Raw genomic sequence first — 23,510 nt, 5'->3', positions numbered from 1 at the left:
AACTTTTATATGTGTAATCTGGTTACATTTACAAATATTGATATGTGCGAGAAAAATTGCACATTCTGTTGACTTTGTTTGGATGCAATGATTCCTTGAGGTTATGGTCACCTCCACACATCAGTAAATAAGATAGCCAAGTCTGGCACATGGTCCCGTACACTTAGTTTATTTGAACTTCCAATTGTAGTTTAAATACAGTTCAACTTTAATGTGTGATCTCGCCATTAGACTATAAGTTAAGGCTTTTTATAACAGTATTGCTGCTCTAAGTTAATCAAGCCCTGAAATCATGATGTAGTCATGTAGCAAACAATAACCATGTCTTCAAACATCACACAGCGAGACTCTGTGTTGCTTGTCACCCAGTTTCAATCTGTTACAGCATGCACTTAGACCTCTTAAAGATCGTGAGTCAAGAATTTTAAAGCTGCAAATAGCAACTATGTTCATTTAAAACAAAAAACATAAAGGAGTTTGTTCTGCAGGCACTAGGATTTGGGAGGATAGAATTCACAAATATTATCCATCCACTGACAACCTCCCTGTATGACATCTCATTCCGAAACCAGCACCACAACAGGTGTTCAATTTTATTTCAATTTATTTATTTTAATTATGCAAGTGCTTCCTGTAGCATCTTCAAAGTGACGGCCGCCCAGGCTTTGCTGTCACCCCGCTTGACGCACAGCCACACAGAGGCTAGAAGTGCCTTTGTCGAAATGGCTTTGAGTGCCATACATTAAGCTGTCAGAACAGCATTGCTTTGTGGCAGGCTGCTGGAAAAGAAATTCTTTCTGTTTTTTGATGTCACCGCACCAATCGGAATCCGTCGCGTGAGTCTGATTGTAACATTAGCGTTGGGCTTTCCTTTTGAGGTTATGAAATGAACGCACATTCGGTTAAGTCAAACTGAATCTTGGTCTCATACTTAAGTATATTTTAATGCATCGAAGGTCGTGACAACCAAAAATCTTTAGATCGTGTCATTAGTGTAATCAGTGTTGATGAATAAGTGTTTTTAAAGCTGTTGCTTCTGGATATGAAACGGCAGTTAAGTTGGATCTATTCCATTAGGTAGTTGCTTATCATTAGAAAGTGTCAGTGGTAAATTGGATCCACTGGAGCCAATTAACCACTCCAAGGCATTGAACGGCACGCGTCCTCATGTATTTATTGATCAGATGCGATTGCTTTAAAGTGGGTTCATCAGCTCTGTAAAGCACACTCCTCGAAAATCCACTTCAACAATGTGTGCTAAGTCTGTTATTTTTTCTAATTATAATAATAGTTTGTTCGTTCGTTGAAACAAGTGAAGAAAGCAAGATCAGCTCCGTTTGCATCAAATGCATTTTATTATTCTGGATACATATTTGCCATTTTAGCAGAGATGCTTATCATCCGGGGCACCTTACAGTGCACTAATTGTGAGCACAATGCTCATGGGATAGTCTGGGGTCATGGGTTTTGCTGAAGGGCACAATAATTATTGAACGGGACTGTAAACAGTCCCTGCTGCATTACTGCTACCTGGGATTGAACATGCAACCTACATGTTAGCTATTTTTATCCTTGGTATAGTCTGCAGAACAACTATATGGTCCATATCTGATGCAAAATGTTTTTTGTTTAGATTCTGTTCGATTTTTTGCATGGCTCTGGGGGGGGGCTTAGATAGGGAAAGAAACATGCTAGTAAACTACATGCTAGTAAACATGCTAGAAAACGACTTCGTGCTTTTGTTTTGTTTTCCAGAAAAAATGTCTAAAAATTCTTGAATCAAGATGCCTTTTCTTGATGAGCAAAATATAAAAAAAATGTGAATTTGTGCCGATGGGGTCAGAAAAAGAACTTCAATTGAAGTTTACCTTTTTCTTAGTCAGTAAATTCAAGATCATTTTTCTTACCACTTCGGCAGATTTTTTTGTGCTTGTTTTCAGCACACATTCACAGAAATTGCATATTTATACAATTGCAGTCTATACAAGACTTATTTGCTAAGGTCATTTTGCTCATTAAGAAAATGCATCTTGACTCCAAAAAAATTGACATTTGTACAGGAAAACCAGACAAAAATACGTAAGAAATTTTTGGGGGTGGCCTTGAGGATGAATGCCTTACATATGCCTAAAAAGAACAGCATGCAACCACATTCTTGCCTTAAAGGGAAAGTTTGCCCCAAAAATTAAAGTTCTTTTAACATTTAATTGCCCTCATGTCGTTCCAAACCTGTGTGATTCTGCAGAACACAAAAGAAGAAATTGTTTAAAATATTGGTAACCAAACAACACTGGCCCCCATTGGCTTCCATCGCATTGGAACAAAACCATTGAGACATTTCTCAAAATATCTTATTTTGTGTCACAGAAGAAAGAGTCACATACAGGTTTTGAACCACATGAGGGTCAAATAACGTGTTTTTGGGGGAGTCGGTGGGTGAACTTTCCTTTTAATAAAGAGATGTTTAGCAAAATGTCCAACAGACCTTTTTCCCATTAAAGTGGAAGGAGACCAGGGACAGCTGTGGTGACCATTCACTTGTTCCGCACAAGAAAGTCATAAAATTTAGAGCGACGTGAGGGTAAGCAAGTTTTCATTTTGTTTGCATTTTGTGCATTTATTTTTCTACCCCCATTAAATTAAAGTTGTTTGCAGGTATTGTATCTGCAATGTCACATCACACATACGTATGCGAGACAAAAAGTAAATATCGACTGTAACGGCAGGAAGAGGCTTGTATGTATCATCACAGATTAGGTGCACGCAGACTTTCTGTCAAGTTTAGCTCAGAGGAATCGTGGGCATGAAACATAACTTGGCATGAGGTTCATGATTTCCACCTCACAGTGCTCGTATTTATTCAGCGGGCACACCAAGCACGCTTCAGTTTACTTTTTCCATTAATAATTTGCAACATATCATTGAATACTTCAATTCGATTTCTGCGCAACAATAAAAGAGAAATATATAAAACAAATCCAAAAAATCAACATCCCTCAAGCTTTTCACTCTCAAGCACCATCAATCCGACCCTGCAGTATCACACAGATTCCCTGTTGAGGAGAAACAGTGCCCCCCGGTGTTTAAGAACCCATTTTACTCAACCGGGAACTAGGCCATAGAATCTGTACTCAGCAGAGCTTTCATCTTTTTCAGCATTTCAGCAAAGAGCTCATCTCACACCAGTCTCCCAAAGCTGGAATAAGTGCATCAGCCTGCACGGCGTGACGTCTGAAGTCTACACCAGTTTACTCAAATTTGATGAGTTGCACGATGGTGAAAATCTGTTCCAAGAGACTGACATTGTACTGTATGACGGTCCACTACTCTCTGCAGTCTGATGGTGGAAGAAAACGTATAATTGCCTTGATGTACAGTATGTTTTGTTTTGATCTGTATCTGGTCTTATTGCAAAGATGGTGATGATGTGCTATTTGAAGTCCCCATAATTACAATTCTGACATCCTTTACTCAACCTTATCAATCCAAGCTAACATGACATTTTCTTCTGTGAAGTTAAAAGCTTTTCATATTGAAATTTTTATACAGTGAAAGTGGATGGAGATCAGGCACTATTAAGCTCTAAAACACAGTAGAAAACTCTTGCACACATTTTGCACACAAAATGCTTGCACACTAAATTTTCTGAAGCAATATGATAGCTCTGTGTCAAGTAAACGCACTAATTGAAAGTAAAAACTGTGCACCTCTGGTCACCATTCACTTTCAATATATTGAAAAGGTTTTTCTATAAAACACAATCTTTGTGTTTTACAAAATAAAAGAAAACAATCCAGATAGGTTTTAAATTTACTGAACTCTTTCAACTGTAAGCCGGGTACATACAGTAAATGATGTACCACACATTAAAGTACATGTAGTACAACAGTGGATGATGCACATCACATTATTTCAATGTCAAAAGAACAGAACAGAAACTGAATGGAGGAGAACAATCAAGTGTTTCAACGTTGAGACTTTCGAAGTGTCAAGACTGTGTGGGTTTCATGAACCGTGGCAGGCAGGAAGCCGGCAGCATCCCAACAGTGCCCCAGTTTTTCTCTACAAGTCAAGTTATTATTATTCATGTGTTCCTCAAAATAGGAACCCTGTGAGAGGGGAAGTCAGAGTTTGCCCTGAATAAGACCACGGCGCGCTGCGGATCTCCCCGGATCTCCACAATTAGCGAGCAGAGGATAAAGTGATGGCCATCATCCATTGTGTGTTAGATCTGAAGGACTTTAATTACCTGTGTGAGCTCCCATCACAGTCTTGTTGAAATGAGGACAAATAAAATACAAGAGAATATGGGCTTGTAGAGCTATTGAACAGCCTGTGAGCTATTGAATCCAAATTACTTTTTTATACAGTATTGAAAGAATTTCCATTTATGCTGGACTCATATTAACTGCTTTTTATTTATAATTTGGTCCAAATAATCATTTTCTAAAATATTTTTTTATAAAAATGTTGTTTTCTAATAAAATAAATAATATGTTGGAACATTAACAATATAGCCTTCAAAGGTGATTTTAAACTGCCAGTCAAGTTTTATAACACGTGTATGATTAAATGTCTGAAATTAGTTTCAAAGACAAAATGTTATTTTGCAAATATGTATTTTTATTACAAAATTATTACACATTTTATGTAAACAAAGTTATGAAGAAAAAGCAACTCATAAGAAGAGCTCAGAATGGATGGGAACTCTTTCAATACAGATTAAAATGCTGTTAAGAAGCTGTTTTAATATTCAATATTATATAAATATGTACTTTTTTAAGCTTTTCTTTTTTTAAATACAACATAATCAGCTAAAATGAAATGTTATTTTAACAGTTTGCTGAGTATTATTACATAATTTGTAAAAAATAAATCTGAATAAGGGGCTGTTCACAGTGTGCGTGTTTTGTGAGTGCAAGTTCATTATTTTAAATGTAGACACATGGCAAGCAAATTCAAATAGAGAGAGATGCAGTCAGCTCTTTTTCTAGGCACATGGGCGCCGCATCAAGATTTAAATATAATGCCGCACCGCAGGTCATGTCACAACAACCAACCAATTAGCTTCAACTTTTGTGGAGCAATATAGAAATGCTCAGCCAAGATTGAGACAAAAATAATTTTAGAATAAAAACATCTAGAGGCAAAGTTATTGCAAGGTATTTTCAGTGCATATAATCCACAAATCCTTTGTTAATACCTCCTCATCTAATGGGCAGGCGTGGTCCATGGTTGCTTAGCAACGGCAGACACAAGGAGAGCGCAAACTCCCAAACGCTTCGGAAGAACGGAGAGGCTTGCGTTTTCCGCACGGCCTTATCAACGTAATGTGAATGGCCCATAAGTGAGTAAGTGTTCTATAACTTGACAGTAGTATAGAGGGTATGGATGTGTCATCAATTTAGACTGTGAACACCACGTGTCCACGCGGGAGCGTGGGAAAGTGATGTCAATGCATACCCTCTATAACTTGTTCTATGATATACAGTATACAAACACATACCGTATAATGATCTCAAAATATATATCATAAATCAAATAAAAGGAGTAAATTTTTGGCCAAAACAGATTAAAATGACTTCATTAATATACTTATATTCAGTGCCTGGTTAATGTGGGTTGCAGATGATCATACTTTTTTTAAGACTCAAATACACATAACCGTTTAGTGAATTCACTCCATGGGACATTCATATTATGTGTTTTGCTGTGTATTTTTTCCTGTTCCATTCTGTAGAGATAATTTTATGAATTTTACTTCAGCCTCAGGTCACAGCTGTTGAAGAACAGTAAATCAGTATTGTCCATTCTTCTCATCATCTGATTAAATATTTTATTCATTCACTCACTCCCTCATATTTCTATCACAACAAAATGATTATAAAGCAGTCTTTAGTTATTCTTTTGTATTCCTTTCACCATGATATTATCATACGGTGAACTGTCTTCCTCCTCATTGTCCTGCTCTGGCAGCAAGGCCCTCCTTGGAGGTTTGGGAACGGCATAGTCATCCACACTAGCGTTGTACGGGTACTCGTGACCGCTCGGATCCATTACCGTACCCAGCATCTTCCAGGCATGACCTTTGACCTCCTCTGGTTCATCATAGAGTGACGGAGGACCACCTTGCGTCATAGCACAACCCTCGGGTTCATCATAGATGTGCTCCAGTCTTTTGTACGAGGTCGGGCGAGAATGGCTTTTATGCGCGTAACGGGTTCTAATAGCAGTTTCATCTATACTGTCGTACAGCGGCTCTGTGTTTTCTGCAACTTTTTTATTTCCGTTTTCAGAACCTGGCTCTACTAAAGTTGGGGGCGGGTTGGATGCTGCCAAAATGTCCGCCATGACGTTTTTAGCAATGCTGTCGAAGGGCAAAGAGTAGTCAGAATCCTCAGGGTTGGAGCATGTGGAACGTCTGTCCTTCGGTTCTCTCCACTCCCCGGGACTGCCCCGATCCGGAGCTGGCGCCATGGCGCGGGAATAAGTCTCCTCTTCTGTGTTGACCAAGGGGCAACTTCTAAAGTTCTTGACCTGGCTTTTACGTGGTGGAGGTCTGGAGTCCAGGTTCAGACTCTTAACACCAGTAAGAAGTTTTTCTGACGGGGCTTCAAGTTTTGAGGGCTGGGGGTTTTGTTGTTGTTTGTGCATCTCCCTGACTTGATGTTCGGACACCATACTGTAGACGCTGGAGTCGTCCACCAGAGCTTTCACGCTAGGAACAGAGGGCACAGGCTCTCGCTCTGCCCCCGACTTTTGAGGTATAGTGGCTCTTTGTACATTGATGGCAGCCTCCACGGATTGAAAGATAGCGTTTCCCTGCTTTGTGTCAAACTCAAAGTTGCCCTCCCCTGAGTCGCATCTTCGGCCAGCTTCGAAGGAGAATGTTGCCTGTTTGTGCAAGAGTTAATAACAATGTAATTAGTAGTAAAAAATACTAAATTCATTCATAAATTTTGAAATACAAAATTTCTTTAAAAGGAAGCAATCAAAACAATTACTGGTAAACTGCCATTACATAAATTGTGTAATTTTACCGTAAAAAAACTGTAAAATGTATGTTTTTTTTTAAATGAGAAGCAAGAATGACTTATAAAGCGAAAGTAAGTAAAAATCTCAAAATCGTAGATCACGTATAGGATTAAATCAATGATTGCAAATTACAAGATCTTCGTACCTTGTCACGTCCGAACCTCCGGAGGAATCTGTAGGGCCAGGAATACAAAACTTCTCCCGTTTTAGGGTCTTTCAGAAGAAGGCTATCAAAATCCGTCCGTAACAACAGTGAACTTTTCAGGCCACATCTCTCAGAAGCCTCTGTGCGTCTCACTGTTACCTTGAAGTCTTTCATAGCTGATGACAACAGAGAGTAGAAGTTTTAGATTAGCGACGTTTGAAAAGAACAAACCAGATTCACACAAGGGCTGAAATGTTCTCAAATGAAAAAAGAACGGTGCATTCTGTACACTTGTGGGCTTAGATGTCCTCTAGTGCCATCTATCATTGTTATTTAAAAAAGAAGAAAATTAACAAACATCCACATTTTTATTTTTTTTCCCATTCCATTTTCTACCGCTTATCCGAACTACCTCGGGTCACGGGGAGCCTGCGCCTATCTCAGGAGTCATCGGGCATCAAGGCAGGATACACCCTGGATGGAGTGCCAACCCATCGCAGGGCACACACACTCACTCATTCACTCACGCACTCACACCCTACGGACAAATTTTTCCAGAGATGCCAATCAACCTACCATGCATGTCTTTGGACCAGGGGAGGAAACCGGAGTACCCGGAGGAAACCCCCGAGGCACGGGGAGAACATGCAAACTCCACACACACAAGTCGGAAGCGTGAATCGAACCCCCAACCCTGGAGGTGTGAGGCGAACGTGCTAACCACTAAGCCACCGTGCCCCCCACATTTTTATTTTAAAGCACATTATTGGTACTGTAATATCCAATGTATTGCTACAAATGTCACTCAAGAACAAAAATGAATACATGCTACTAACTGTGATAATTTAGAAGTTCACCCAAAAATGGAGATTCTGTTATCATTTACTGCCCCTCAAGCTGTTTGAAATCTGAAGTGTTGTTGTTTTCTCTAAACAGAATGAAAGATAACTGGAAGAGTGTTTTTAACCAAACAGTTCTTGGGCACTATTTACTACTATATGTGACGATATGTGAAGTATCCTTAAACGACCAACCACATCCTGCTACATATAGTAAAAAATAAACTACTATGGTAGTGAATGGTGCTCCAGAACGGTTTACCTTCCCACATTCATCAAAATATCGGAGTGCATAATGACAGCATTTTCATTTTTGGATGAGCTATTCATTTAAAGAAATTTTCCTCAAAGACTGAGCACACTGTTTTTAACAGCTCTTTTTAAGAGCAGATGGTATGTATCAGAGGTTACATTCTCTTACTCTGTGACCCAGCTAGATTTGGTTGGTTTTCAGTGGGTTGGTGTGTTGGGGGGCTTGCCATGCAGATTTTCTACACGAGTCCAGACATTACAGCTCAAATTCCCTAAATTTCTTAAGGTGCTTCACCTGTTCTAATGCTATTCGAACCAAAAAATAAGCTAATAATACTGTAATCGCAACAAAGAGTTTTATATCTGTAGTTAAAAATTCCCTTGAACTTATCCATTGTATGTCGTTAAAATCAATAATTATAAATGCAAATTTAAATGAGAGCTAATTACTTCAATAATTCTTGAAATATCCCAGGACGGTCATCACAGTTTGGTAAGACTGGCACAAGACTGTCTCTGTTGTGCATGCGCTCGTTTTTCCATTGTTTTAGGAACCACAACTGACTAACTTAATCTTAATATAACAAAAAGGGGAGTGAGACAGAGAAAGAAACAGCCATGTGGCTTGGAGGTATCTTTTTTCCGTTTGAAACATGTGGGTATACCAGCCGCAGTAAAACTTCATCGAGAGGAAGTGTGCCTTCGCAAAGACAATGCCGGCTTCTGTTTGCAGCTGTTAAAACATAGGCGAATACTCCACAAATGAAAGAATGACACAGTTCCTTCCTCCAGCACAACAACAGAGAAGCCACAAAATATATAGTGTGAACTGCGACAAGAGTCTCTTTGCATTTCCACGTTTACATCCTGTTAGCGAGCAAAATTTAGATTCATGTCGACTCAGATTCAAAACACATTGGCAATGCACCAAATTACAGCAACTGCTTTGTGGTTCTGGCCCCCCACCTTGTATTTCTTTACCACCTTACTTTCCACATGACCTCATTTGCATAACATTTTCTCACAGTCTATCGTTCTTCACTCCAGGTGTGTATTGCCTGCAGGAAGTAAAGAATTCTTTCTTTAAACCGTAAGGGTGCGTTTTGAGCAAATAACTAATTTAGTTAAAATAAACTGTGGGGTCCAGTGTGTCTATTCTGCATTTTTTAATTTATTAAAATTGTTTATATTACAAATTATAGAATCTATTTTTTATAAGTAAAGTACTGTGCCATGTATGGTGCTTACTGGGTACATTGTAAAAAATATATGTGATATTTGCTAAATAAATATGGTAATAATATTAAACTTGGGTATAGATAGAGGTATGGCTTGATATATTAACAATGGCATTGACTTTATAAATTTGAAAAATAAAAAAACTGTGTAAATGCCACAGTATTTACTAAATACGAAGCACACACGTTTTCCATATATAACAGTAAAATATGATACGTCAAACATAAGATCATATATATAAATGCACAGGGACAGTAGGTGGTGTTGTAATACGTAAGCACGCTGTATACGTGCACCGGAAATGATGTATGTGTATGTATGCTGTATGTGAATTTATAATGAGTAAACGTGTTCATATCTAAACTGCATGACATCTGCTTATACTTCATGGTGGCAGCGGTGGGATAAAGCACACAGCATGAGAGGATTACTGAAAAGTGAATCACAGTGGGCTTGGGACACTGACTATCAAAAATGCTTTGAGGACCTAAAGGCAACAATGACTGTGGAAGCTTGCCTTAAGTACTACAACCCAACAGTCAACCTCATGCTGGAGGGTAGATGCTTCACAAAAAGGCATTGGTGTAGCTCTGGTGCAAGACAACATACCCATTGCTTTTGGCTCAAAGACATTAACCGAATGCCAGTCAAGATATAGCAACATTGAGAGAGAAATGCTTGCAATCATGTACAGAATGCAGCATACTTGTATGGCAAATCATTCACAGTCGTGACTGACCACATGCCACTTGTCACCATATGCACAAAACCACTGCATGCTGCCCCACCCAGGCTACAGCGAATGCTGATCAAAACACTTGGATACAACTACAACATTGTGTAGCGTACCAGAAACCAAATGGATCTCGCAGACACCCTCAGCCGACTGCCAAACCCTGAAAACAATGAAGACATTGAGCTGGATGAACGTATTGATGGATTGGATACAGAATTTGAAGACCCTGAGCATCATACCGTTGCTATGGTAAACTTCTCTCCGAGCAAACAGGAAACTCTGAGAACAGAGACTGCAAATGACCCAAAGCTCAGTGCATTAAAAGAAATCATCCATCAGGGCTGACCAGAGAAACTTCAAGAACTGCTCAAAGACCTGCGCAGCTATTGGCCTTTTCAAGATGAACTCGCCATAGAAGCTGGAGTTATCTTCAAAGGCAGACAAATACAAAATGATCGACGACATTCTCACACAACTCCATTGTAGTGTATTTCGGGGAAAACTATGAATTTGATCACAGTCAAATACGGATAATTAATGATGATTAACTATACCTATTTTATACACTTTTTATGGGATTCAGCAGACCTAAGAATAGCGACAAACTAAATGCACTCGTCCAGCGAGTGATCAGCAGATCGTATATCAAATCTAAGAAATATTACTTTCCTGGCCTTGGAAACATAACGCTCTTACTGTAGTACAGAACCGCTCCAGAAATTATAACGAAATCAAGCAGTTTAAGTGACGTTAATATGTGATAAAGAGACACAGCAACAATTCGATTGTAGATAACTAAATGCGAGTTTATTGACCACACTAAAGGGAAAACAAACAGACTAACTAAGAAAAAACAAACACTAACAAACAAACATGAAACGTAAAAGCAGTAAAGAAATGGAAGAAATAGACAAAGCAAAAAGTGGCAGTATTACAAACAGCTCTTCACATCTGCACGAACCATCGAGGACAGTCTCATTAGATTAAAAGGGTTACAGTTTAAACGCAGCTATTTACGATATAGTTGAGATACTTGCATTGGTTTCCTGAGTGTGCTGGGACGAGTTCTTGTGCGCGTTGAAAGGGTTTTCAGAGTCCTGATGGTTTCAAAGCAAGCGGGTGAGTCCGTCTACTACTTTCTTGGAGCCGGATTGGCGGACAAAGCAGAACGAACTTTGCCGAAATAACTTGCCGAAAGGCAAAGAGAGAGACAGGTCTCATGAGTATGGAATGCGCGAACACACGGAAGAGCCTCGATTGTTCCGTTTACGGATGTTTTAAGCCTGGGGGGTTCACGGCCCTCCAATGCAGGCGATCCAATGCAATGAGATGATTTTAGGCGCAAAATCAAGTTTCTTTGTTTAGCTTATTAGCTCATTTGCATTTAGGATCACTTAGGAGTTTGGCGCTGTAAAACTCTTAGAATGAAATAAAAGGAGTGTGTTATAAAACACATTACTGTGCTATACATCATCTTTCAAGGAATGAAGAGAGAAACATTTAGATATAAAACATGCCAGAATTATAAGTACATTGACCTGAAGTTTGTACAAGAATGAAAATATAAGCAGAATACAACTAAACACACATGCTTTTGAGGTTATAGGCGAGGCCGAATAACATGGGGACAAACATACAATGTGGAGATATAGAGGTATATCCATTTAGAACATTCTTTTGTGGATAAGGACAATTTCAAGAGGAATGAAACTATTTGCCGCCATATGGTGTACTCATTTGGGGAGCACTACATCTTCGTCGTTGGGACTCCTTTGAAGTCTAAGGTTGGGCGTTAGAATCAATCCTGACCAAATGGAGGATGCTTAAGAGAGGACAGTTGGATCAGACTTGCTTGCGCCGGTGAGACTACTGCTGAGAGGTCAGGGTGTTTTACGATGCCCCAAATGCTCACCTTTGGTCTGGCCAGATCCTACACCATGCAGCACACCAAGGTATTGAAAAAACACAGAGGTTGGCACGAAAAGTGCATACAGGACAAATATAAATGCAGATATTGAGAAAATGTGCAGATCTTGCAGTACCTGTGCAGAACACCAGGATGCAGAACCAAAAGAACCTCTTAACACAAAGTACCGACAAAGCCATGGCAAAACCTGGCGTCTGATCTGTTTGAGATTGATGGACATCATTACCTACTTACCGTGGACAGAAATTCTACATATCCACTGGTTGATGAAATGCCCACGCCGGTAAGCAGTCATGCAGTTGCACAAAAGATGCAAAATAACATGTCTTTATTTGGATTTGCAGATGAGTTGATGACAGACAATGGACCACAGTACCCAGGGCAACCCTTCAGGAAATTTATAGATGACTGGGGAATAAAACACACCACGAGTTCACCACACTATCCAAAGATCAATGGATTTATTGAAAGTCATGTGAGACACATCAAATCCATCCAAACACTACTCCAGCGGCTCTTCCTCTTCTCTAAGGAAGGTCTCGCCCCTTTTTGGCGTATTCCTCTGGGCGGAGGTTTTTAAAAGCACTCTGAATAGTGACATCATGTACCCAGGAAGTAGAGGGCTGTAGTCTGATTTTAGCAATTCTGTGTAGTCCTTGAAAAGTGAATTCTGTCAAAGACATTATCTCGCTTGGAACTGAACTTTGAGCTTTATCATTTTACAGGTATTATTTATGCTCTAACAGCAACACTACACACTAGCTTAAGGTTGAAAAATGGGTTCGCGGGTAATGGGATCTGTAATTTCCTGAAATCTCCTATGATTTAATAATTTTACAGTGTCCGTCTGTTGAATCATCTGGATTATTGAATGTTCACAGGATGATGCTTTCTTCAGATTTAGTGATCTGTACAGCAATCCTCTGTCCCATTGAAAAAGCCTTACTGTATTAGAAAAGAAAAACTATGACTTTATTATCTGAGGTGAAGGATTTCCTGTGGCATCAGGTTTGCTAGCAGAATGTCAGTAGGCAGTGACTACTCATCAAGTATAAAGCGAATATAAATCCCCAAAACTTTCCCAACCTCCTCTTATAAAATGTAGACGGTTTTCATGGCAACAACATAAACAAACATTATGTGGCGCAAACATTACTTCCGGTAGACCTCCGCAACGAATAGATAACTATTGAATAGTTTTGATGTGCTTCAATGCAACTGAAACAGTCTACTTATAATATGATATACATAGCCTACTGATATACTTATGACATACTGATGCTGATTTGTAATATAGCTGATAACTAATTTTTATATGAATATACTGTCAAATGAATGAATGAATGAATGAATGAATGAGGCATTTATATAGTGCCCTATTGTGTATTGCTGTACACCCAAAGCGCTTTACAATCATATGAGGGGGGTTGTAATCCAGTGTGCAGCATCCACTTGGATGATGCGACGGCAGCGACAGTACAACGGCGCCAGTGCGCTCACCACACACCAGCTATCAGGTTATATATTTAATATATAAATTAAATAAAAAATAAATTATGTTTTTACCAATCTATAGTCATTAGAGATAGAAAGATGTATTTATATCAAAAAAGAACTAGCGCCCTATTTTAATGATCTAAGCGCATGGTCTAAAGCACACGGCGCAGGTGCCCTCAGGGCATGTCCGAATCCCCTTTTGCTAGCTTATAAGGGGAAAACGGTTGGCGTGCCCGGCGCATGTTCTAAACGAGTTGTAATGAGTCATGGGTGTGTTTTGGGCAAAACGTGCAGTGAACCGGTGTCGGATTCCCTTAAAGAGCCAGTTCCATTTCCACACGGCAGAATTTGCAAGTGCAAAAACCGGATGCTGCGCGTCCCTCTGTGTGTAATAAGCAGAATTTAGCCGCCTATGGGCGCTCTTTAAAAAACCAAAAACATATTGCGTCATTAACTTTAGACTCTAGACCAGGTCTATGGCACAGTCTGTTTTCAGTTCTTCAAAATAGCAACGCGCCAACAATGCAGATGAACACGCATCTTTTTCAAACCAGCACACCCATTGGCACACAAATGGACGCAAATGCATTTGCTATTTAAACAACGTGGCGCAGCGCGGGAAAATGTAGAAAATAGAAATAAGAAAAACACTTACGCCTTGTTGTACGATAGTGCCTCTAATGTTTAGCCTATTTTTTTTTTAACTCAGATACAGTAGCTCATTGAGGGGCTTAAGTTATTTTTAACTGTAATGGAACTTATTCAATCATATCTATATTTTACTACATTGAAAGTTATGGGATTATCAATAGAGTAGCATAGTGGTTCAATGACTCAAAATGTATTCGGAAGAAAGAGATGTTTCAGTAGCTAAGTTGTTAGACCATTAGCACTGCAAAGATCATGTGTTAGAAACAGAAAACAAACATGCTGATAAGAAATATACACGGTGCGATGCGACACACACAAAAAAATTGCATTAGAACCCAATATAGCTTTAAATATTGATGCGGCGTAACGCGACAATCCCATTTGAACAAGCCGTTTATTGTGTTGCGTCGCATCCGGTGTAGACACGGTGTAAGAATGAGCACTTCATTTTAATCATGTTCTAAATATATTAAGTACATACAAATAAATAAATACATAAATACACATACTGTGCGACCAAAATTATTGTGCCTTGAATGCATCATGAGTCATTTTGAAAACTTTGTGTTTCTTTTGAAATTATAGTACCCTGAAGTCAGCCATTAACATTTAAAACCAAATACAGATGTATTCATTCTCTTTCTGACCATGTAATTTACTCTGCATCATGTTGCATCTGCTGTCGCGTGACAGATTAAGGTCTTCAGATATTTGAAACAGATGAATTTGATAAACTTTCTAAACCTGAAACACCCCAATCCCGCCATGCTTAAGAGAGGAAACAGAAAAAAAACGGAACGCAAGAGCTGACACAGACATATGGCTCTATCTTTTGTAGACAGCAATAAGCCAACTAGTGTAATAAGATCGTATAAATGCTATTTCTGAATGTGAGTATATATAGTAACATAATTACACATTGTCAAATAAACACATTTATAAACAGTAGTTGTGTAATTCCTATCTATGTGTGCATTAGCCATACTGTCTGCTGAAAACTTTGGTCTTTACCATTTTATAGGCATTATTCTTTTTTTTGTGTTTATTTCTACAAAAACCCAATCTGGCTCTTTAAAATGCAAGAATGCGCTTGTCAATGCATATGTCCAGCGATAACACTGCTCTCCATCATTTGATCATCATTTATATGAGTTAGTACTTCCAAGATCACAAGAAAATGTAGATCAGAAGAACTTAATTTACATACTTTCATGCTATGCTAATGTGAATCTATAATTCTGATTTACATAGAAAGAAGCAGTGTCTTTTTAACCACAACAGGACGGTTGGTGAATAAGATGCAGGTTTGCGCACTAAAAAACTGTGCAATGAGGTGGCGTAACCGTTGAGGTCATTCGTCCTGATTCCGCTGATTTATCCCAATGCCTAACCGTTAAGGTACTCGAAAAGAAACGTTGAATTTTGATAAGATCCCAAATTTCTCTTTTAAAGTCTCACATAACTGCAAGTGTTTTTATAAAAAAAGAGATTGATGATATGAAGGTCAGAGCGATTAGTGAATTATCTTGAAGAACAGCAGGATGTTGCGCATCTATGCAGATTGGTGGACACTTGTTTGACATTTTTCCACCACAAGAACAGAAAGACACGCCACAAATTTCCACTACGTGGTAGCAAAATGAAGAAGTTTGTTGTACATTCTTAGCAGTAGAAGCACCCCAAGTGTCAAGCAAGTCAAATAACCGGTAACTGAGCTGTTAATTTATCTCCATGTTTGCTCTGTCTGTGTGTATTTGAACAGAGGCTGGCAAATTCAAAGTCTCTTTGACCTTTTACACGATAAACACCAATCAGTCAGTTCCACATGCTTCTTTTATGACTGATGTTTCACATTTGGATGTTTAAATTTTGTGTCTTACCGGTTTCTCTGCTGCAGTAAAGGGTGTTGTCCGCCATCGTAACATCATCAGATTCAGCTTGTAAACTGTTTCCTCTTACTGCTCCCTTCTCTGACCAGCTCATCTGTAACATAACAAAGACAATACAGTTTTGTAAAGACACAAAAACATTCACAATTAAACCTGCAGTATGTTCAAGACACGGGATACAATTATGTTTTCTCGTTTCATATGAACAAAACACAGAACAGAAACTGTAAATAAGAAAAACAAGACTTAACAATTACTTAATCTTACACGAACAACTGGACAATATAAAAAACAGTAAGACCACTGTCAGAAATGACAGACCCTGGATTGTTGTACGCAATTATGGGCACTAAGTCACTAATATGACTCCGGTACGTTAATAAAGTTCTTGTGAAGCAGAACATTGTGTTTAGAACGTTAGTTAATAAAACACACATATGAAAACTAGTCAAGACATTCGAGGACTATTGAGATTTGATGTGCTGCCATACTTGAATTTACTTGCTTTCAATTTTTACACGAATGCAAAGTAACAAAAATCAAATAAGCAAATGAATAGTTCTCTCCCACAAATGTAAAGTTTGAAAGAAAAGAGAAAGGAAATAATTTTCACTTCAGATGGCATAAGGATTACTGTTTATTTTCCAATGAACTGTTTCTTTAAATAGATAGTTCACCCTCAAGTTGTTCCAAACTTTAAAACAAAAAGTCTATAGTTCTGTTGAACACAAAGATGGATATTTGGGAGAATATTTGTAACCAAACATTTCTGGGACACTCTTGACTATTATAAGGAAAAAACTACTATGGTAATCTATAGCAGAGATGGGCACCCAAGATAGGCATTTTAAAAGACTTCAGACTCGACCTGAAATGACTTCAGACTTGACTGGACTCTACAAAAAGGACTTGTGAATATTGAAAAAAAAACGAGTCTTTTATCCTTGACTTCCTGATATCATAAGGAAAAAATGTGTTCATCGGTAAATATAACTTTTATCATTGAATTTCATGACGGACATTTCCCTGCGTATTCCGCATAACATTAAGGAACATGAAACATGATGGGAGCCTCGGCACTTCTCACGTTCGGTTTTATTAATGTGTCAGAATCAGGAACTTCTGGAAGATGGACTTAATGCAAAAAATGTGGAGAAATAATGAAAGACACTTAGTGAGTTGTATGAGAGATTAAAAAATATTAATGCTTGCAGTTTGTCCTGTATTTTGATTTATGTAATGTTAATCAGCATGCATAGTACAATTTTATACTGACTTAATATTCTTGCGTCTCACTTAGTGAAATTGTCTCTCCCTGGTTTTTCCAAACATCATATGTTTTCTGTATAAAACAACTTTGCAAATAGGATTTTGAGTATGAGAGTTTTTTCAATAAGGCATTAAATGACTAGAGATTTGACTCGGACTCTAACTGAAAGGCTCCAGACTTGACTCAGACTCTAGCTGAAAGACTTGTGAACATCCCTGGTCTATAGTACCCCAGAAAGTGAGGGTAAGTAAGGGGTGATTCACATTTTGCAAAAAAATTAACTTAGGAGCGCAAAAGACACGAAATGTGAATCGTCCCTGAATGGTGACATAATTTTCATTTTTGGGGGAACTTTCCCTTTAATACATTATTTTTTCATAACAGTTGAGCTATTTGCGAATGCCCCATATTACTACGGTGAGCAAAAATGTTGTTTAAACTGGAACAGCAGTTTCATAAGGTTAAATGTTAACATGTGCAGTTTTATCGGTTAGGTTAAAGGAGTTAAAAATAAAAGTTCTTCTCAACAGAATGAAAATTCAAAGTAGGGCTAAGCATTGTTTGGAAATGCATCCTGTTGTCAATTAGCAGGTCACTGTCATCCTTTCAGTACACAGGCGAATAAAACGCATGTTCTACGACAGGTTGAAATACAGCTAGTCCAAAATAACTCTGCATTTCTTACACCTGAGTGTTCTGCTGTCACATAAATATTCATTTTCCATTGCCCGCAGAGGTAAATCGGACAATACAGATCGCAAAGCACCGCACTAAAACAGTGGGGTCACTAACTGGATCTTCTTCTACCTCATGTAATGTCACAGTGAATTTACTTTGACTCATGGCCAGGCCTGAGCAAGACCGAGGTTCTGCCTGTTGCGAATGCCCGATGAGATGTAACATACATCACTAGCATCAATTTATGTTACTTGTTTACTTCCTTTATTTAAATGATTGCTGTCACCCACAACGGAAAAACACCATTAGAACCGTCGGACAGAAACACTTCCCCACAGACTGCTTTTCTAAATATGCTGTACAGCAAACATTTGTGACAAAACTGGAAATAAAAACTATTCTCTGCTCACATTAACAAGAGCTGAATGAGAATGCTCACAACCAGTGTGTCACAGCATTAAAGCACAAATCCTTGCAGGTTTCTGATCAGCCTCAAGAGACATTGTACGGCTGCTGATGTGACAAGAAACCGTGGAAAGTCGCTGTAATTCAAATCCTTTACCTCATGTCTGTAAGGGAAAATTTTAGTATGTGGTTGACAGCGTGCAAACAAAGATGATTTTACGATACTGTTCACTTTATTTAAACAATTTATTTTGTTTTAACACCATTGTATTAGGTTTTAATTTGCATTGTGTTAAACGGACTAAAAACAGTAATGCTTTGGTTTAACTAAGTGTTTACATTTTAAATTAACATGTTTCAATCAAGTCGATCTAAATAATATTTGATGCTTGTTCAATTAACTTAAATAAATCAAGTTAACACAACACTGTTATTATTTATAAATTTTTTTAATAAAAAAGCAAGTAATTGGGGTATGCGGAAAGTGAACCAACATCTGGCTAACTCCTATGTTTAGCTTATTTAGTATGTGTTAAAAATAACAGCTATATCAGAAAATATCTGACCTTTAACTTACAAAATTCAATTATAGACAGTGGTTTCACATAATGGAAACATGATATCTCTTATTAAGTTTACTGAGTTCAGTTCATCATACATTAAGTATTTGAGTAGACATAAAATATTTCTATTGTGTGGAATAACTGTAATTTATTTAAGTTAGTTTAAAGTATAATTTTTTTCAGTGTGTCTGGAAAAAGACAGAAGTAAAATAACATCAAACTCATCACAGTCTTAGAGTACAAAAGTGATGTTGCCGCGATTAGGAAATGGCCTGGAAACTTGAACGAAAGCGTTTTAGAATGTTGCAATGTGTCAGGGGACATGTTAGGCCATGACTGTTCAAAAAAGAAATATTTGTGGCTTTGTATAGTAAAATGCAGCATGCAAATTTTGGGATGAAGACAAAACCTTAAAGATAAAATATATCTTGTGACCACAAAAATGTCATTATTTTCTAAATGTCACCCGGGTTTCTACATAAAATCATCCTACATAATGTAAAGAACATTCTGTAAAAATATTACCTTAAAATCTTTCATATTAACAGAGTAAGGCCATGTCAATGATTGAAATATTAGTTGTAAAATTTATGGCTGAAATCAAACTTTGATGTTTGTTATCTCAGAATTACATGGGATAGTTCACCCAAAAAATAAAAATCCTGTCATCATTTACTCATCTTTGAATTGTTCTAAAACTGTATAAATGTGTTTGTTTGATTGAACACATAGAAAGAAAACCGTTCTTGGACCCCATTGACTTCCATGGTAGGAAAAATTACTTGTTGAACACAAGAGAAGATATTTTGAAGAATGTAGGACAACAAACAGTTCTGGGGCACTTTTGACTACAATTGTCATTTTTACTACAATGGTGGTAGTCAACGGGGTACAAGAACTGTTTGGTTACAAGCATTCATCCAAATATCTTTCTCTGCGTTCAACCAAACAAAGAAATGTATACAGATTTGGAACAACTAGTGAGTAATTCATGACAGAATCTTCATTTTTGGGTGAAAGGTCCCTTTAAGTCTTTTGCCTGGTTTTCATACGCTACTATTAAATGTTTTTGTATTCATTTTTATAAATTTTCCATAACATTTTTGTTGGATGATTTAAAAACAGATGTTTATGTTTGTCTATCCATGATACCCATGCCAAAAACAACTTGTCTTGCAGGAGATCAAGCTCAACGTGTACAATTTTCCAATAGGAATTGACCTCCCTCAAATTCATTGCACAGTATATTTAACAGAAACATTCCCTCAGTGTTAATTACCGGAAAAGCGATTTCACACAGTTTCTTCATCCAATCCTCCAGTTCAGCTGTCTCGACAGCAAAAATAAACGTCTTTTCTGTCGTCTCCACCAAAAACGGTCCGCAATCCCGTGGACAGCCTTCCACATCAGCATCTGACACACGAATGCAGTCGTTTAACTTTATCACCTGCAATGACATAACACTCAAGAATTATTGTTTCATAAATGTTTTGTGTTCCACTATTCATGTACATTCAGAGTATGTCAACAGTCAGCCATCAAATGCTCAAATTCAAACTTCTCGAACATCCCGTATTCTCTGTGTTTCTGTAATAAAGCGTTCAAACATTTTGATGAGGTGTATCGGTTTTATAAACATCCACCATAGTTACTATCTGCTTTGAACACCCTTCAAGCTTTTCCAGATTTGTCATTTATGTGGGTTGACATGTGAGCATGTTTTTTTACAGAACTGATCGTCATCTGCACAAATGTATTTCTGAATGTGCTGTTTTCTGTGATAATGTTTTGAATGCCTGTTCCTTTGTCTTTTTTCTCAAGAATACAAACAAATAATTATTCATAGCTGCTGTGGGAACAAATGAAATAAGACTTGCTCCAAAAGTTTTGTGCACATCTTCCCACGCATAGCCTCCCATTTGTGCCGGACCCCTGCCGAGTGTGATTGTTGGTGTGCTGTGACAGATCAAGGAATGACAAGGTACGGCGTCGTAATTCTTACGTTCACAACGCATGGGATATCTGAGCAGCTGTATTTGTTGCGTTAATCCTCACCTTTTTGTTTTCCTGCTTGCGATTGGCTCTTTCGATGGTGTTCCCAGTTCCATCTTTAAACTCGAAGAACTCGAGACGTGAGATGGAGCAAGAGCTTTCTCTGTACAGCACGGACCAGACCTTTCGCCATTTCTGAAACGGAGACCAACAAGATGAATGGGAGAAAGAAGTTTGCTGGACTGTTACAAAGGTTGAGAGGAAAACATGTCAATTCCAGCAATATTGTTATTGATGTTTTAGTTTACTGAAGTTAAATGGCACAACTAAGTAAGTGTCAGTGTTGTCAGTCAAATGGTTAGCTTTCCTCTGACCTTAAAATGGGAAGTGGTCAAAATGGATACGTGAAGTGGCAAAAATACCCAGAGTGTGTTTTCCCACAGTTATAAAGGCACATTTTACAGAGTTTGTTCTTGAATTTAAACCAACGGTTTTAAAAGTTGTAGTGAGAACAAAAGTTGTTTAACTTCGGCTCTCGGCTTTCGATTACTGCCATCCTGTTTCAAATCATTTTCATAAAGCATATGTTAATATTGGTTAAAAGAGCATGGACTTGGGCCATTTAAAGGGATAGTTCACTCAAAAAATATCATTTACTCACTCTCAGGTTGTTTCAAATTTGTCTCATTTTTTTGTTCTGCTAAACACAAAGAAGATAGTTGGAAAAATGTCAGTTACCAAACAGATCTCGTCCCCCATTTACTGCCATAGTAGAGAAAATAAATACTATGGTCAATTGAGTCAAGGGGTGATGAGATCTGTTTGATTACTGACATTCCTCCAAATATTGTTGTAAATTTCCCTCAGCCATTAAATTATACAGCGGTTCTATTGATGTTTAGGTTTACGTTAATTCATTTATCTTCTGTGTTAAATATTCTTTTCATTTTGTTTGTCTTTAATATAAGTTTGTAGTCTTTCTGAAAGTCCCCACAAAGTGAATAATTCCCCCATAAGAGTCATTTACAGGTTCTGGTTTACAGTGAACTACAGAAAAGTGTTTTGTGTCCACAATTACTGCTGACTAACTTGAAAAACATGGAAAAAACATGTTCATAAGTTTGAAAACAGCTGGTAAATTAAAAAGTGTTTGTATTATTAATAATAGCCTACATTAGAATTGGAGGACGAATTGTGAAGATAAAGATTCACAACTATTAATTTAAGTGTTTATTCATGTGATTTTCGTTTGGTGGTACTTGGAACGACTGATTTTATTAAAGGTGGGATATGAAAAGTTTGAGAACCACTGCTCTGCTGCAATACCATATAGCGGAAGCGACAATATTATCAGTGGCATTAATCAAAATGAGGCAAAAATTATTTTTTGGTGAGGATATGAACATATCCGGATCACATTTATAGCTCATGACACAGCCAGAGAGTTAATATGATGCATGATGCATCTCTCTCCTATAGTAAATGGTCCACAAACACAGTATTTGCCAACAAACATGTGGCACAAATTTAGCAAAGTGAAACCTGCTAATTGAAATTAATAGGCCGGGCTTCACAAGCTTAACACCAGTGTACAATGCATTTCTTAATATTATGAGAGTGAACTGCAATAAAAGGCACATTAAACATACACACATACACAGTATCAGTCACCGATAATGCTTCAGTTCTGGATGTTTATGCAAACGCGGCAGATAACAATTCAATATTTTCCCAAGCGGTGTAATACATATTTAAAACTTTTATGCCTGGTTCTTTTCTAGTTTTTTCCCCCCATCCTTTATGTTTTTTTAACTTATTTATTCTAGCTATCTGTCTGCAATATGATTTGTTCTGCAATTTGATAAAGTAGCACAAAATCGTGCTCCACAGAAAACACAGTAGCAGTGTTTTGCAACAGTACAATTTGTGACTTTCACATCAGTCTTAGCACATCTACACATCGAAAAAACAAGTATTCGTGGATTTCATTGCTTTCTGATTATTAATGTAATGTAGTGTCTGCATAACACAGTGAGACCATCGATTTTAACCCCTCTTGTTATAGCACTGCCTTTTGTATGCTAACTAACCGTTTATTCACAAACAATAAACATGATTTTAACACATCTTGAAGTAAACGTATCCTGAAGCCACTTGGCGAGTAAAGCATGTTCAGTCTTACCTTCCCGAACCTCTGCTGCTGTAAATAAAGTAAACCCCGTTTTCGAATGTCCCCCTCCATTTCACTGTAGTTCTCCGAATCGACTCCAAGAGACTGTTGCATCTAGTGTATCATAGTACTTCTGCTGAATGTGCTTGTGACGACAACACAAGCTCTCCAAGTTCCGCCATTTGTACTTCCTGTAGAGCCCAGAAGAGTTCACACTTTTTT

General features: G+C 37.9%; 1 protein-coding gene across 1 annotated transcript; it reads right to left on the bottom strand.

Moving 5' to 3' along the window:
- Positions 1 to 5,824: 5,824 nt before the first annotated feature.
- Positions 5,825 to 23,449, bottom strand: dok2 (docking protein 2). The gene is made up of 6 exons (XM_056772236.1): positions 23,301 to 23,449; positions 21,182 to 21,313; positions 20,406 to 20,573; positions 16,202 to 16,304; positions 7,181 to 7,356; positions 5,825 to 6,894 (listed from the first exon to the last, which is right to left on the bottom strand). Exons 1-6 carry the CDS (start codon positions 23,400 to 23,402, stop codon positions 5,896 to 5,898), a joined length of 1,680 nt encoding a protein of 559 aa, XP_056628214.1. The 5' UTR covers positions 23,403 to 23,449; the 3' UTR covers positions 5,825 to 5,895.
- Between the last annotated feature and the right edge of the window lie 61 nt (positions 23,450 to 23,510).

The sequence above is a fragment of the Triplophysa dalaica genome, chromosome 18 (genome assembly GCF_015846415.1).
Source record: "Triplophysa dalaica isolate WHDGS20190420 chromosome 18, ASM1584641v1, whole genome shotgun sequence".
Classification (NCBI taxonomy): Eukaryota; Metazoa; Chordata; class Actinopteri; order Cypriniformes; family Nemacheilidae; genus Triplophysa; species Triplophysa dalaica.
This window is presented reverse-complemented; position numbering and strand designations above follow the sequence as displayed.